Genomic DNA, 18504 nt, shown 5'->3' on the forward strand with positions numbered 1-18504 from the left:
AATTAGATTTAAAATAAGTTTCTTCAGCATATGTAACTAGCAACTTGACTTTTAAAAAATTTTGTCCTATATCTCTTTGTATCCATTTCTGAATTACCTTTTTTTTTTTAAAGCTATTTCCAAAGAAAATTCCAGCATACTGGCCCAGGAATGTTGTGGAGTCCCTACACTATGGGCTATGGAAAAAGGACACTTAAGCCAGACATATGCACACCTCCGAGCTCAAGCATGGCTGCCTTTGCTAATGCTGCCCGGATTGCAATAATGAAAGAAAAGGATTTATTTAAATTTCTTGAAGAGCTCAAGAGTAAGAGCCATTTGTTCTCTCTCTACTGTTGTAAAGGATTTATTTGTATATGACTGGTCAGAAAGAAGTACTAGAGCCCAAATGCCGTAAGAACAGGACCACAGCCTATTCTGAGTGACCACTCTCTGTCACATAGATGTCATTTGAAAGCAAATGTAGATGTAACTGAATCCTCAGACACCTGATGAAGCCTAGAGTCTGTGGATGGGTGGCGGGTGGGAGCAGGAGAGTGAAGAATGAGGGCCATGGCCACTGAGAAGAATAGACAAAGCAAAACAGGCACCACATGCTGGTCTTTTATGTGAACTTCTTCTTACATTGTTTGTGATACCATTTTTGTTTTTATCTTTTTAGGATGCAATTCCGGTTCAGATAGCCCATATTCAAAAATACCCATCTTTCCATTGTTCCCTAATGTGGATGGGGTGGTGATGGGAAAGCCATTCAAAGACATGCAGAAATTAGAGATGCTAAGAAGAAAGGAGCCTTTGAATTTCTTTGAGGATTATTTTTTCCATAAAAGAGACTGGAAAACACAGGTGAGATTTAGATTATGTCACATTAGTTAAATACTTGGATTTTTAAGCACTAACTTAACAGAACTAATAACATGCTTTTTACAACAAATAGTTTTAGTCATTATTTTCAAACCAGATGCCATAACCATGTTCCTAAATTTAAGTCCAGGTATTAACATTTCATTTAATTTCAACAAATAGTTAAACTTACTAAAAAATACAGCTTTGGGGTTGGGGATGGGGAATATAGGAATAATAACAATAGAAGTTTCTGCAATCCTATCTCTGACTGCTCCCCCAACCACTCAGGGACCAGAAGCTGCACTCTGGACACCCTCCATCCACTCTAGATTGTGGTTGGGCAAACACCATGAGATGAGAAGACCAGGCCCGCAACCCAAAGGGGCAGTGCTGTGATGGAGGGGCCATACTGCCCTCGACTAGATCCCCATTTATGGTCCCAGCTGCACCTTCTGGCCTTGCTTCAAGTTCTGTTGACTCTAGTCTTTTTGCCCCCCCTCCCAGGATATACTTTTGTCATCATAAGTTTTAAGGTCTCCAGCAACTATGCCCAAGTTTCTAGATAAACTCTCAAGAGGCTCTGGCCTCACCCCAGGTAAGGCCTCTAGGCCTAAGAAACAGAATGGAAACTTAACTGGAGGCCAGCCCACCCTGTGGAGCTCTGGGTTCCAGAGGTCCATGTGTTGTTCACATCACTATACAATTCCTAGAAGGCCCCTCCACACATAGAGTTTAAGAGGCCTAGAGGGGTATCACTGTCACAAATGACCTCAAGTTCAGACTTTGTCTTTCTCCAAATGAAGTAACACCCACAGGCAAATATCACTGAGAAGATGGAAATAAGAGGACATTTATCCTCTTTTAAACTTATGTCCCAACATTCAACTACTCCTCCACCCCAGATGCTTATCTGTTTATTGTCAATCTCTCCAACTAGAATATAACATTCATGTACACAAGGGTTGTATTTCTTTCACTAAGGTATCCCTATCATCTAAAATAGAATTTGGCCCACAGGTAACTCAGTATTTTTTGGAAGAAAGAATACTGTGATACAAATACTTTATTTCCTGAGAACATAATATATGCTAGATTGTCTCTAATAATCTCAGCAGAAATAATGTCAATAGCTTCCTAAATGGTCCCCTTGCTTCTACTATTGTCCCCTTCAATTGATTCTAAACCCAGCAGCCAAAGTGGTTCTGTTAAAATCAGATTGAAACCCTCCAATGGCTTTTCATATCACGCAGAATGAAAACCAAAATTTTTATAACTTACAATGTCCCACACAATCAAAACCTGAGCCTTCCAATAATTGTAGCCACTAGTAGCTGTTTAAGTTTCAATTAATTAAGATTAAATAAAATTACAAATTCAGTTCCTCAGTCACACCAGTCACATTGCAAATGCTCAATAGCCATATGTGGCTAATGGCTACTATACTGGATGACACAGAAATATAGAAAATTTCCATTATTGAGGAAAATATTATTGGCCATCACTGATCTAGGCTCTCATTGCCTATCCAACAATCTCATCTTCCACTGCTCACCGTCCAGTGCATTCCAATCCATCCTCAAGGCCTCTTTACTCTTCCTCTTACAGACTAGACGTGCTCTCACCTCATGGTCTATGGCTTTGCTATTTCTTCTGCTCTAATGTTGTTCCTCAGAGAGCTGCATCATAGCTCTCCCCTTACCTCTTTCAGGTCTTGTCTCAAATGTCACTTCAGGAGGCCTCTCTAACAACCCCATTAAAATAACAATCCCCACATTGTCATTGTACTAAATGCCACTGAATTGTTCACTTCACATGGTTCATTTTATGTTACATGAATTTTCACTTTAATAATTTTTTTTTTTTGAGTCAGAGTCTTGCTCTGTTGCCCAGGCTGGAATACAGTGGCGTGATCTTGGCTCACTACAACCTCCACCTCCCAGTTTCAAGCAATTCTCCTGCCTCAGCCTCCCAAATAGCTGGACCACAAGCATGCGCCACCACACCCGGCTAATTTTTGTATTCTTAGTAAAGACGGGGTTTCACCATGTTGGTCAGGCTGGTCTCGAACTCCTGACCTCAGGTGATCCGCCCACCTCAGCCTCCCAAAGTGCTGGAATTACAGGCATGAGCCACCACACTTGGCCAATAAATTATTTTTTAAATAAATATTTAAATAGCTGGGTGCAATGGTACATACCCCTAATCCCAGCTGATTAGGAGGCTGAGGGAAGAGGATCACTTGAGCCCAGGAATTCAAGGCTATGTAATGTGCTATGATCATGCCTGTGAATGCACTGCACTCTAGCCTGGGCAACATAGTGAGGCTCCAGCTCTAAAAATAAATTTTTTAATTAAAAATAAATTTAAAATAAAAATTTTTGAACAAATAAATATATATATGTATTCAAATAAAATCACAACCCCCAATACCTTACCCCCTTTCCTGATTTTTTTTCATAACACGTTACCATCTATTACATATTTACTACTATATTACCTCTAATACACTACATATTTATATTTATTATACTACATGCATATATATGTATATTTACATCTATACCTACTGTATATGTACTATATTTACAAATATTATAATATACTACATTTAATGCTATTTCTATTAAACTATATGTTTATAGTTATATACATATATAGTATATCTAATATACTATGTAGTATATTACATCTAATCTAATATAATTGTATATTTTTAAACGTTCATTAGAGGCTGGGCGCAGTGGCTCACGCCTGTAATCCCAGCACTTTGGGAGGCCAAAGCGGGTGGATCACCTGAGGTCGAGAGTTCGAGACCAGCCTGACCAACATGGAGAAACTCCATCTCTACTAATAAAAATACAAAATTAGCTGGGCGTGGTGGCACATGCCTGTAATCCCAGCTACTCAGGAGGCTGAGGCAGGAGAATCGCTTGAACCCGGGAGGCAGAGGTTGTGGTGAGCCAAGATCGCACCATTGCACTCCAGCCTGGGCAATAAGAGCAAAACTCCAACTCAAAATAAAATAAAATAAATGTTCACTAGAACCAAGAAATAGGCTGGGCACAGTGCCTCATGCCTATAATCCCAGCACTTTGGGAGGCTGAGGTGGCTGGATCACTTGAGCTCAGGAGTTTGAGAACAACCTGGGCAACATGGTGAAACCCCGTCTCTACAAAAAAGAAAAGAAAGAAATGGTACTTTCAAGTTTCAGAAAGTAACTGAGTTACATGAACACTACTTGACCCCACACATAGACTCCCTAGACCACGTTAAAATATTGGATAGGGCTGGGTATGGTAGCTCATGCCTGTAACCCCAACACTTTAGGAGGCCAAGGAAGGTGGATTCCTTGAGACGAGGAGTTCGAGACCAGCCTGGGCAGCATGGTAAAATTATGTCTCTACAAAATATATATATATATTCACATATATTCACATATAGTCACATATATATTCATATATATATTCACATATATATTCACATATATATTCACATATATATTCACATATACATATATTCACATATATATTCACATATATTCACATATATATTCACATATATTCACATATATATTCACATATATAGTCACATATATAGTCACATATATATTCACATATATTCACATATATAGTCACATATTCACATATATAGTCACATATATTCATATATATTCACATATATATTCACATATATATTCACATATATTTTCACATATATTCACATATATATTCATATATACACATATATTCACATATATATTCACATATATATTCACATATATATTCACATATATATTCACATATATATTCATATATATATTCACATATATATTCATATATATATTCACATACATATTCATATATATATTCACATACATATTCATATATACACATATATTCACATATATATTCACATATATATTCATATATATTCACATATATTCACATATATATTCACATATATTCATATATATATTCACATATATTCACATATATTCATATATATTCACATATATATTCACATATATATTCACATATATTCACATATATATTCACATATATATTCATATATATTCACATATATATTCATATATGTTCATATATATTCACATATATATTCATATATGTTCATATATATATTCACATATATATTCATATATGTTCATATATATATTCACATATATATTCATATATGTTCATATATATATTCACATATATATTCATATATGTTCATATATATATTCACATATATATTCATATATGTTCATATATATATTCACATATATTCATATATATATTCATATATATATTCACATATATATTCATATATATTCACATATATTCATATATATTCACATATATAGTCATATATATAGTCATATATATATAGTCACATATATAGTCACATATATAGTCATATATATATATGAATACTGGACGAAATAAAATAACAAACATTCAAAAATGTATTCAAAAGAAAGGAAAACCCCATGTTTCAGAAAGCAAGAGAGAGAGAGAGAGCACCTAAAGCCAGAATAACAAGTTCACAAGTTAGTAAGTGGTAGGTAGATCCTATAGATCTCGGCCCTGATGGGTTGGGATTGGGGTTTAGATGCCCATTCAGGGTCAGGAGATGTGGATCCCTGGAAGTAAGCAACTGGAATTGAAACCAGAATCTGTAAGGGTTGCCCTCTCAGTAAAAGGAGGGGTAAGAAACTCAGTCCATAGCCAAGCTTGGTCTGCTCAAAGCTCTGAATAAGAAGAAAGTATTCTGTGAAGAATTTGAAACTCAAGATTGTAGGATGCATGGATTCAGAATCTGAATTTATAGTTTCCACATTGGATGAAATCTCCAAGCAGTAAAATTACCCTAAAAACTGGTTTTAGATTGGTATTACCTTGGGAGGTCTGCCAGACACAAATATAAACACATCCATATCCTAGGTTTGCACAGCTTATATCAAAAATCTTTTAAAATCTCTTTTAAAGATAGGTTCACAAAAATTACAAGCCATACAAGGAAATAATCTACTCTCAAAAAAAGTGAGTAGGTAAACAAGAGGAGTATCATAATTTGATATAGCAGATCTTTAAAAGACTGTAAAACATGTTTTAAATTATTAAAGTGTTTAGTAATGACTGAGTATTTTTAGGAGTGACTGAGAATTTTTCTAAATTGATAAAAGATATGAATTCTTAAATTGAAGAAAACACCCTGGAGCAGCATATATAAAAGAAAATACAACTTGAAACATTGCAGTAGAAAATGAAGACAAAGAAAACACTTCAAAAGCAACCAGAGGCCAAGCACAGTGGCTCACATCTGTAATCCCAGCACTTTGGGAGGCCAAGGCAAGTGGATCACCTGAGGTCAGGAGTTCAAGACCAGCCTGGCCAACATGATGAAACCCCATCTGTACTAAATACAAAAATTAGTCGGGCATGATGGCACATGCCTGTAATCCCAGCTACTTGGGAGGCTGAGGCAAGAGAATCTCTTGAACCCAGAAGGCAGAGGTTCCAGTGAGCTGAGACTGCACCACTGCACTCCAGCCTGGGCCACCAAGCAACATTCTGTCTCGAATGAAAGAAAGAAAGAGAAAGAGAAAGAGAGGAAGGAAGGAAGGAAGGAAGAAAGAAAGGAAGGAAACCAGACAGAAAAAATAAATAACTTACAAAGGAACAAAAAGTAGACTAACAGGAGACTTCATGCACGCAAAAATAAAGGCCAGAAGACAATCAAATAATATCTATAGATTGAGGAGAGAAAAGTATTTCCAGCTAAGCTATCATTCAAGAGGGAGAGTAAATAAAAATACTTTCAAGGCCGGGCATGGTGGCTCACACCTGTAATCTCAGCACTTTGGGAGGCCAAGGCAGGCGGATCACCTGAGATCAGGAGTTCGAGACCAGCCTGGTCAACATGGTGAAACCCTGTCTCTACTAAAAATACAAAATGTAGCCAGGCATGGTGGCACGTGTCTGTAATCCCAGCTACTAGGGAGGCTGAGGCAGGAGAATCACTTGAACCCAGGAGGCGAAGGTTGCAGTGAGCCAAGATCCCACCACTGCACTCCAGCGAGACTCTGTCTCAAAAAAAAAAAAAAAAAAAAAAAGAATGTTTGACATTATAAGGGTGTTGTTCTTTCTTGCTTGTCTATACCTTTAATGTGATTTTTCAAATTTTCCCCAAGGGTTTTTGTTGTTGTTGTTATTGAGACAGGGTCTCAACTTTGTCACCCAGGCTGGAGTGCAGTGATGTGATATCAGCTCACTGCAACCTCTGCCTCCCAGGCTCAAGCAATCCTCCCACTTCAGCCTCTCTAGTAGCTGGGACTACAGACACGTGCCACCATGCCCAGCTAGTTTTTGTATTTTTAGTAGAGATGGGGTTTCACCATGTTGGCTGGTCTTGAACTCCTGGGCTCAAGCAATCCACCCACCTCAGCCTCCCAAAGTGCTGGAATCACAGGCATGAGCCACTTTCATGACTCTGTCTCAAAAAAAAAAAAAAAAAAGTCTCAATCATTAAAACAGTATGATATTAAGATATTAACAGACAGACCCAAGGAAGAAAATAGAAAGTCCCAAAATAAATAGAGCTATGTGGAGAATTTTAACTTAAGGAAAACGTGGCATTTCAACACAACAGGAAAATGATAAATTATTCAACAAATAGTGCACTGAGTAGGCATCTGAGGAAAAAAATGAGATTCACACTTCATATACAAATTGCAAATGGATGAAATGCAAAAGGAATAAATGGAGGGTCAGAGACAAAGAAAAAGAAAAGAAACCTTAAACATACTGAAATAAACTCTGGGAAGGCCTCCCTAACGGTGATACAAAAGTCAAATGCATTTTTAAATAAAAAGATATTAATTCCACTGCTTCAAGATCAAACATCTCCATATGGCCAAAAAAAATCACAGTTGCCACTCATAACACAAAAGGCTAACTTCAAAGAACTTCAAATTCATCAGAAAAAAATAACCTATATAAAAATTGGCAAAGGGTATGAACAGTTCTCAGAAACATGAAAAAATATTCAACCTCATTCCTCATAAAAGATCCAAGTTAAAACTCTCCTCAGATATTTATCTTTTCATATTATGTTGACCAAGATGAAAAAACATAGGTATACTCCTAAGTTACAGATAGGTTTGTAAATTGGTTCACCCTCTACAGAGGAAATTTGGCAATAATTACCAAAAGGACAGACCTCACACCTTTTGACCTAGCAATTCCAGTCCTAGGGCACCATCTAGGATATACAGATATTTTTGCACGTATGCCAAATGCCACTCCTGAGGGACCCAGAAAAAAGTCTAAACAAACAAACAAATGGTTTGGCAATAACCTTATAAATTATATACAAATCCTTCTATAATAAAATATACTTATTTATTATGTCTAATTAAAATGTATTACTAACCTTCTTTTTTAAATATGCATAAAGGCAGCAAATATAAAATGTATGGACCCTGCCTCAGGTTATTCAAATAACATCCTCACCATTGATCAAATGCTCAAGAAAAAGCAGACTTGTACAGTGGCCGATGCAACTGCTATTAAACAACATGTGAGTATTCCTTGTTGAGTTCCTTCCCAGAAATCACTGACAAAAATATTGTCCACTTCAATACTACACCATAAAACCAAGAGAATTTTTATCTGCTCTATGTCTTTAAAATGAGACAAGGTTGTTTCTCATGTTTACCCATTGTAATAACACCATTTCTTTCTCTATAATCAAATGGATTCAAATGTTAAGTGTTATGATTCATCCTGCTATTCACCTGTGCAGCTATACTCACTGTTATTTCTGGGACATTCATTTGTGTTATTCCAGAAATATCAAACTAATTAAGGTAGTTAACCAACAGTCACAGTGAGTAGCGTACTCAGAGATTCATGGTGAAAGAATCTTACATCATGAGGCCTCTAGCCCTGGGGCACCAGCTGCACCAGGGCTAAGAAGCTTGAGAAGATCAATAGTTTGGTGTTAATACATTGGAAATCTTGGCATTAGGTAAAGAACAGCTAGGGCAAGTATTCTTTGGGTTATCTCAATCTATCCTCCTTGGTTCAGCTGCCACCTATGTACTGATTACTGTTAAAGTTGTCACTAACCTAACTTCTTTCCTCTATTTCTGTCCTATCTCACTGACATAACATAACAAACTCAACATGTCCAAAACAAAACTCATCATCTTGTGCATCCAACTGGTTCTCCCCTGGGAATTCTGTATCTCAGGTGTTTTTTGTTTGTTTGTTTGTTTGTTTGTTTGTTTTGTGTGTGTGTGTGTTTAAATAAGGTCAACTTTTATTTTAGATCCACGGGGTACATGTGCAGGTTTGTTATGAGAGTATATTGTATGTGTCTCAGTTGATAGCATCTACTCAGTCACTGAAGCTAGAAGGCCAGGAGCTATCCTTAACTCGGGTTTTTTCCTCATTCCTCACATCTGCTAATCCCCAAGTCTGGCCGATTGTCATTCTCTGAAAGATTTTTCAGGGCTGGGCATGGTGGCTCACACCTGTAATCCTAGCACTTTGGGAAGCTAAGGCAGGCAAATCACCTGAGGTCAGGAGTTTGAGACCAGCCTGGCCAACATGGTGAAACCCTGTCTCTACTAAAAATATAAAAATTAGCCGGGCATGGTGGTGGGCGCCTGTAGTCCCAGCTACTCGGGAGGCTGAGGCAGGAGAATCCCTTGAACCTAGGAGGCAGAGGTTGCGATGAGCCAAGATCGCACTACTGCAGTCCAGGTTAGGCAACAAGGCAAGACTCCGTCTCAAAAAAAAAAAACAAAAAAAACCCACATTTTTCAAATCTGTCCCCTTCACTCCATCCCCATTACCACTGCCTTAGATGAGGCAGTCTCCAACCTGGTATCCTCCAACCATTCTCCACACAGCTGCTAATGATCCAACATGAAGAGCCAACCATGGCACTGTCCTGCTTAAAAGTGAAGACGTCCCTCTCAATGATGGCAATTTCAACTCTATTTTCTGCTTAAGGGATTTATTTCACTTTCATTAGAAACAGTGGGTCACTACAGCATGATTTTCACTGAGGAACAGGCTTTTGCTAGCCTCACAGAGATTACTGACTTATAAGATTAAGTGTGTAAGGGCCTGCCTGTCCTTTGTCATTATTTATTCCTCCCACTTTAAAGCTGACGCTCCAGCAATACCAAGTGTCTGAACCCTCCTACCACACCTCCAGGATATTTACTGCCTTGGGGTCTCTGTTTATGCTGTTTATGCTGTCCCCTCTCCCTGGAACACCTTCCCCTCACCACTTACTCCCTCAATTTGATCACATCCTTGAGGACCTACTCAGCTCATCATCTTCTCCCAGTCAGTTCTCCCTATCCTAGGCTGAACTGAGTGGCTGAATTGGCACTCCTGTTATATCCATAGCCTATCTCCATACCATACTTCAGCCTATTTTAGTCCATTGTATTTTTCATACCCTTATAAAATTTCTTATTACCTCATTATTCCCAAGCAGTACATTTTGATTGTCCATCACCTCCTAGCTCACGTCCTCACGAGGCACCACCCAATGTATAGATTCAGTGACTTTCGAGTAGCCCAGGGACATAACTCTTGGGGTATCTATCATTGTGGTCCACAAATCAAAGCTACTTTAAGGTAACTACAATAAACTTCTGGTCTCTCACTGCAGGTGAAGAGAGCTACTGATACCTATAATTTAGGAATTGCCCTTGAACACCGAAAAGAAATGCTAAACCTCTGGCAGAAGATCCGAGGGGATTTGATTGGGATAGACTCTGGAAATGAGTCCTTTTATGACACCTTTTCTACTTATACATGGTCCTGGAATGTTTGCCAAGAATTACTTTCTCCTAAGGACTTAAGGTTATATGATGCCTATGTGAATAGAAATTCCTCCCATAACTCCAGATCCTCTTCCTCATCAGATACCAGTGAATGTGACACAGATCCAGGAAGAAAAAGAAAACGGAAAGGTTTAAAGGGATTTCAACAATGAAATTTCTACATTTTCTAAACAGCTCATCACAAACTACTTTTTCACAGTTGTCAAAATTATTGTTTCTTGCTTTTGTCTAAGTACATTCTTAGAAGCTGGAAATTTTGACATCTTTTGGATTCTGACCAGTAAAAAAGTTTAAGTCATAAAATGGTTTCCCTTTCCTAAATCTTTTTTTTTTTTTTTTTTTTTTTGAGACAGAGTCTTCCTCTGTCACCAGGCTGGAGTGCAGTGGCATGATCTTGGCTTACTGTAAACTCCACCTCCTGGGTTCAAGCCATTTTCCTGGCTCAGCCTCCCGAGTAGCTGGGATTACAGGCGCCCACCACCACACCACACCCAGCTAATTTTTGTATTTTTAATAGAGATGGGGTTATCACCATGTTGGCCAGGATGGTCTCGATCTCCTGACTTCATGATCCACCCGCCTCGGCCTCCCAAAGTGCTGGGATTACAGGCGTGAGCCACTGTGCCCGGCCCCCTTTCCTAAATCTTTACTAGTAAATAGATGCTGGGCTGTTAGTTCCCTAGCAACCAGCTGCAATCTGCTGCCCCTACCTGGCTTAAGACTGCCTAAGCCTCATCAGGAAGGAGAAAAGTTGTCCTGAGCTAAGGGCCCTCCAAGCAATAAACCTCTGAGTTTATGGTGAGTGTAAACTGGGTTAGGTTTTCAATTGCTAAATGACAAGTTAATGGGTGCAGCACACCAGCATGGCACATGTATACATATGTAACTAACCTGCACATTGTGCACATGTACCCTAAAACTTAAAGTATAATAAAAAAAAAGAAAGATTATCATTTAAATATACAAAACTTTTCTTAAAAAAAAAAATTGTTTGTGAAAGAGACTAGAGACAGCAGATGAGGATGACCTTTCAGTTTCAGGGAATAAGATCAGCAAGCCCTAAAGAACCTTGATTAAATTTGGGTATTCTCAAGGCTCCTTAGCTACACATCTGCACACTTAGATTGCTCTTACAAATAGCTGAACACGGCCAGGTGCAATGGCTCATGCCTGTAATCCCAGCACTTCGGGAGGCTGAGGCGGGCGGATCACCTGAGGTCAGGAGTTCAAGACCAGCCTGGTCAACATGGTGAAACCCTGTCTCTACTAAAAATACAAAAATTAGTCGGGCATGGTGGCACACGCCTATAATCCCAGCTACTCTGGAGGCTGAAGCGGGAGAATCGCTTGAACCTGGGAGGTGGAGGTTGCAGTGGGTTTATGGTGAGTGTAAATTGCGATTATGCCACTGCACTCCATCCTGGGTGACAGAGGAAGATTCTGTCTCAAAACAAAACAAACAAAATGAATAGCTGATCACATCCATTGTATTTATTGTTGCTGTTCTTTAATGCGTTTAATAAAGAAGCACATATATAACTATATTACAAGTTTGGGGGATTATAATTTTTTATTATGGTAAAATATACATTACATAAAATTTGCCCTTTCAATCATGTTTAAGTGTGTACATCCATTACTGGGTTTTTTGTTTTGGTTTGTTTTGTGTGTGTGTGTGTGTGTGTGTTTGTTTAGAGACAGGGTTTCACTCTGTCACCCAGGCTGGTATGCAGTGACACAATCATGGCTCGCTGCAGCCTTAACCTCCTGGGCTCAAGCAATCCTCCCACCTCAGCCTCTCACGTAGCTGGAACTACAGGGGCGCGCCACCATGCCCAGCTAATTATTTTTTATTTTTGTAGAGACACGGACTCCCTATGTTGCTCTGGCTGGTCTCAAACTCCTGGGCTGAAGTGATCATCCCACCTCAGCCTCCCAAAGTGTTATTATTACAAGTATGAGCTACTGTGCCCAGTCCCATTGGGGTATTTTTCTGTGGTTCTCAAGGGTTGCCCACAGAGAGACAGACCACTTTTGGACTCAGGAAATCTGGATGTACCAAGACTAAATCTATATTAACCTTCTGATCTACTGTCAGGATGGCAAAGTGTTTTATTTCTTGTGCCAATTCTGATCTAAAAATGTAAGGGATGAAAAAAAATGTAAGGGATGAGATCAACTATTTGTAAATGTTGTCCGAGAAGCTGGTTTGCAGGTGTGTGGGTGCAAACCAGTACATCACATTCAACATGTAGAACAAATGCTTTTTAAATCACTATTCTAGAAAAATTTTGACCCAGAAAAAGGAAAAGATATGTCCAATATTGATGGGGACAATGCCTCATAATGTAAAAAGAAAAAAAAAAATTGAGACAAGAGTCTCACTCTCTTGCCCAGGCTGCAGTGCAGCAACGTGATCTCAGCTCGCTGCAACCTCCACCTCCCCAGGCTCAAGCATTTCACCTGCCTCAGCCTCCCAAGTAGCTGGGATTACAGGTGCGTGCCACCACACCTAGCTAATTTTTGTATTTTTAGTAGAGATGGGGTTTCGCCATGTTGCCCAGGCTAGTCTCAAACTCCTGAACTCAGGTGATCTGCCAACCTCAGCCTCCCAAAGTGCTGGGATAACAGGCATGAGTCACTGCTCCCCGCTGTAAAATTATAAAATGCCAGGAAAAAGCAATGAAGATAGTGCCCCCAAAACTGTTTATTGAGATGGCCTTGAGGTAATTTTGTGAGTGTTACCACGAATAGTCAAAGGAGTCTAAATATACCTGTTATTATTTATAAAGACACAATGTTGGAGAGAAGAACTAACCTTATAGATAGATAAGCAGCCATATTTTCTAGCTAAAAACAAGATTTATGACTTGACAAGAGACTTTTCATATGGCTGTGGGTATAACAGGGAATCTAGGAGATATAATTTGGATGCCAAAATGTTACAATTCCTGGAATATTTCCTTGCATCAGTGAGATAACAGGGCAGAATATTTTTAGTAGGATCTGTCCTGGAAAATCTAAAATGTACAGCAATACATTCTTTCTATTAAATTGTCACACACTGTTGATGACAGTGTAAATTGGCATCTCTGTGCTGAAATATGGTATGGCAAGAGGGTACTCACCCATCCATTCATTCATCAATTATCTACTGAGTTGCATACTGTGTGCCAGACCTAGTTCTAGGACCTGGACATATAACAGTTGACAAACAAGTAAAATGACTTAACCACACAGAGCTTAGTGATGGAGCTAATTGTAACCATTGACTCAGCAATTCGTCTTCTAGAAATTAATCATAAAGAAATAATCATGAATGTACAAAATTATTTCATTACAAAGATGTACACCATGTTGAATTTTTTTCTTTTTTTTTTTTTTTTGAGACAGAGTCTTACTCTGTCGCCCAGGCTGGAGTGCAGTGGCGTGATCTCGGCTCACTGCAACCTCCGCCTCTAGGGTTCAAGCGATTCTTCTGCCTCACCCTCCCGAGTACCTGGGACTACAGGTGTGTATCACCATACCTGGCTAATTTTTGTATTTTTAGTAGAGACGGGGTTTATTATGCTGGCCAGGATGGTCTTGAACTCCTGATGTCGTGATCCACCTGCCTTGGCCTCCCAAAGTGCTGGGATTACAGGTGTGAGCCACTGCACCCAGCCGTTAAATTTTTAATAGTATGAAACTTAAAGTGGCCTAAATGTCCAATAAAGCATGATATAGCTATACGAAACAATACCAGAAGGACATTAAGTGATGTTGTAAAAGAATATTTCGAACAAAAGAATAATGTCCCCAAGTTATTATTAAGTTAAAAAGCAGACTACAACTGCTAAGTGGCATGGGAGAACTTCAAGGCATTGTTCTAAAACTAGATTGTGACACTGATTACACAAATACAGATTTTTATGAAAATGTATTGAACTGTACACTTAAAATGGATTAATGTAATTGGGTTTTCTTGTTCTTGTTGTTGTTGTTTGAGACGGAGTCTTGCTTTGTCACCAGGCTGGCCTGCAGTGGCACGATCTCAGCCCACTGCAACCTCCGCCTCCTGGGTTCAAGCGATTCTCCTGCCTCAGCCTCCCAAGTAGCTGGGATTACAGGCACCCACCACCGTGCCCAGCTAATTTTATTTATTTATTATTTATTTATTTTTTATTTTTATTTTTTTGTGTGTGAGTAGTAGTCTCGCTCTGTCACCCAAGCTGAAGTGCAGTGACACAATCTCGGCTCACTACAACCTCCAACATCCAGGTTCAAGTGATTCTCCTGCCTCAGCCTCCTAAGTAGCTGGGACTACAGGCGCATGCCACCACGCCTGGCTAATTTTTTGTATTTTAGTAGAGATGGGGTTTCACCATGTTGGCCAGGATGGTCTCAATCTCCTGACCTCGTGATCCGCCCACCTCGGCCTCCCAAAGTGCTGGGATTACAGGCGTGAGCCACCACACCCGGCCTAATTTTTGTATTTTTAGTAGAGATGGGGGTTTCACCATCTTGATCTGGCTGGTCTCGAACTCCTGACCTCGTGATCCACCCGCCTTGGTCTCCCAAAGTGCTGGGATTACAGGTGTGAGCCACCGCGCCCGGCCAGATGAATGTAATTGTTTAAAAAAAAAAAAAGCACAAAGCCTTTTGTTCTGAAACTATTTTAATGTAAAGTCACTTATATAACTAAATTAGAAAGAAAGGACTGGGATGATGTAAGCCAAAGCGTTAATGAGTCAAATTAATGGTGGGAAGAAGTATTTTCTTTTGTTTTATCGATATCTTCTAAATGTTCTATAATAAAAAATTTATTTTGCAATAAGAAAACACAGGCCAGGTGCAGTGGCTCATGTCTGTAATCCCAGCACTTGGGGAGGCCGAGGCAGACGGATTGCTCAAGACCAGGAGTTCGAGGCCAACCTGGGCAACATGGCAAAACGCTGTCTCCACAAAAAATGCAAAAATTATCTGGGTATGGTGGCACAAACCTCTAGTCCCAGCTTCTCTGTTGGCTGATGTGGGAGAATCACTTGAGCCTGGGAGGCAGAGGTTGCAATGAGCTGTGATCGTGCCACTGTACTCCAGCCTGCGTGACAGAGTGATGCCCTATCTCAAAGAAAAAAAGGAGAAGAAAGGCCGGGTGCGGTGGCTCATGCCTGTAATCCCAGCACTTTGGGAGGCTGAGGCAGGCAGATCATTTGAGGTCAGGAGTTCAAGACCAGCCTGGCCAACATTGTGAAACCCATCTCTACTAAAATACAAAAATTAGCCGGGTGTGGTGGCGGTGGCCTGTAATCTCAGCTACTGAGAAGGCTGAAGCAGGAGACTGGCTTGAGCCCGGGAGGTGGAGCTTGCAGTGAACTGAGATCATGCCACTGCACTCCAGCCTGGGCGACAGAGCAAGACTTCGTCTCAAAAAACAAACAAACAAACAAACAAACAAAACAATTAACTACCCTTGTCCTTGGCTAACAACCTAATAATCCAGAATGAGAGTTTTTAACCTTTACAAGCGTTAAACCCATGCCACCCACTGAGCTAGAAGAGTTCCCCTTACTTACCACCAGAGGGACCCTTAGTTCCTCTGAAACGTGGCGTTTCTGAAGCTACAATCCAGTATAAAGTCTGACACCAGAGAAGTCATGTCAAACTTCTGAAAAATTATTTTAGGTGCTTCGAAAAATAGGTTTTACAGGCCAATCAAATATAATTGTATAAAATTAAGTTTAGGCCGGGTGCGGTGGCTCACTCCTGTAATCTCAGCACTTTGGGAGGCCGAGGTGGGCGGATCATGAGGTCAGGAGATCGAGACCATCCTGGCTAACACGGTGAAACCCCGTCTCTACTAAAAATACAAAAAATTAGCCAGGCGTGGTGGTGGGCGCCTGTAGTCCCAGCTACTCGAGAGGCTGAGGCAGGAGAATGGCATGAACCTGGGAAGTAGGGAGCTTGCAGTGAGCCGAGATCACGCCACTACACTCCAGCCTGGGAGACAGTGCAAGACTCCATCTCAAAAATAAATAAATAAAATAAAAAATAAAATTAAGTTTAGGATACTTTAGCACATTTCACAGAAAAAAGGCCAAAGCTGTTTGACATTTAAAATGTCTCCATTGGAACTAATATAGTAAATTCAAGTGAAGACAATGAGCTGTCTGCAAGAAAATATGCAGTGGGACTGTTGATTGGGAACACTAACAGCTTTTAGTGAGGGGACAATAAAAGCCCATAGATGAGAAAACAAGATGCCAGAAATAAATGTAAATCAACCACCACATCTGCAAACAGCTGGCCTTGAGAAAAGATAAAAATTCCTTGTACTTGTTTCTGGGTATGGAACTTGTGTTCAAAATGTTTCCAAAGACCACAAGAATGGCAAAAGCATATTGTCTTCAAATGAAGCTATCTTTTTGATTAACTTGTGTATTTTTTTTCCTGATTAGAGAGGCTTAGAGCTTGTTCCCATTTCTTTGGAGGAAAAAGTACAGAATCATTCATTGCTCCCCATAGTTTTACCTACAGAAAGAATTTACAATGGAATAAACAATTACTGGCTGGGCGTGGTGGCTCACGCCTGTAATCCCAACACTTTGGGAGACCAAGGCGGGCAGATCATTTCAGGTCAGGAGTTCAGGACCAGCCCAGGCAACATGGTGAAACCCCATCTCTACTAAAAATACAAAAATTAGCTGAGTGTGGTAGCGCGCACCTGTAATCCTGGCTACTCAGGAGGCTGAGGCAGGAGAATCACCTGAGCCCAGGACATGGAGGTTATAACGAGCTGAGATCCGGCCACTGCACTCCAGCCTGGGAAACAGAGCAAGACTCCATCTCAAAAAAAAAAAAAAAAAAGTACTATTTACCAATGTGCTATGTCCAGCACTGCACTAACCCTTTCCTTTTTTAAAAAAATTCATCTTTCCCTTTATTCTGACATTATGACATTAAATAAAGTCCAAGAGGTATTGGGCTGGTCCTTGTTTGGTCTCTGCCCTTTCCTTTTTTTACAAGTGGTATTCATCATGCTTCTCTTGGAAGTCTTCTCAAATAACCTTATGTCTATAACATACTTTCTTCTAGATTCTTTTGAGAGTCTATTTGTATTAGATCTAGAAATAGAAATGTAAGGCTGAAATGTATTACTATGACAAACTGTGTGTATTACAATCTTAATTGTGCTAATAAGGATAATTATAATAAATATAATATGGATGATTCAAAAAGGTTAGATGGTTATAAAAAAAAAAAAAAAAACTTGTCCTTGGATATTCCATTTGATTTGCTAAGCCTCGTGTTCTCTAATTTCATATCTCCATCTCCCCCTACCCCAACCAAAATATATATACACACTGTGTATACATATACACCCACACTATGAAGAGCTGACTATAGAAGCTGGAAATTGCCCTGTTTCTTCCCGCTGCTTGCTACCTTCTTCAGTTCTGGACATCGGCTCCACAGTGGAACTAGGTAGCCTCAACTCTTATAATGATTCAAGATTTTTCCTGTTTTACAACTTGAGGGAAGCTGGGGAACCTGTTAAGAGGATCCCAGCATTGAACTGGGGCTCAAGTGGAATGTCCCCCACTTTCTGCCTAACCTGCACGTCCATCAGCACCTCATCAATGAGAAACGACTCCTCCGGGGAGAATTTCCCCCTGCCTGGTCCCCTTCCCTAAAGAGCCCTTCGCCAACCCTGGGGCAGCCCCAAACGACAGCTCCCGAGCTCCACCCGGACCAGACTCCATGGCCTCCCTGTCCCGCCACCCTTTTTCCCGCCCAGACTCCGCGTC

The 18504-nt window shown here is 39.9% G+C and overlaps 1 protein-coding gene across 3 annotated transcripts in view; it reads left to right on the forward strand.

The window, feature by feature from the left end:
* Positions 1–11016, forward strand: part of LOC129017919 (EF-hand calcium-binding domain-containing protein 3) — a 535384-nt gene extending 524368 nt beyond the window's left edge. Inside the window, exons 118-121 of one of the 3 annotated variants that reach the window (XM_054458898.1) lie at positions 114–307; positions 662–846; positions 8305–8427; positions 10543–11010. In XM_054458898.1, coding sequence (XP_054314873.1) covers positions 114–307; positions 662–846; positions 8305–8427; positions 10543–10869 — 829 coding nt within the window. In that variant the 3' untranslated portion in view covers positions 10870–11010. Of the gene's footprint in view, positions 1–113; positions 308–661; positions 847–8304; positions 8428–10542 lie in introns of all 3 variants that reach the window. The other 2 variants (XM_054458899.2, XM_054458901.1) reach the window with 2 other exon arrangements.
* Positions 11017–18504: the final 7488 nt, after the last annotated feature.

This window comes from Pongo pygmaeus, chromosome 19 (assembly GCF_028885625.2).
Source record: "Pongo pygmaeus isolate AG05252 chromosome 19, NHGRI_mPonPyg2-v2.0_pri, whole genome shotgun sequence".
Lineage (NCBI taxonomy): Eukaryota > Metazoa > Chordata > Mammalia > Primates > Hominidae > Pongo > Pongo pygmaeus.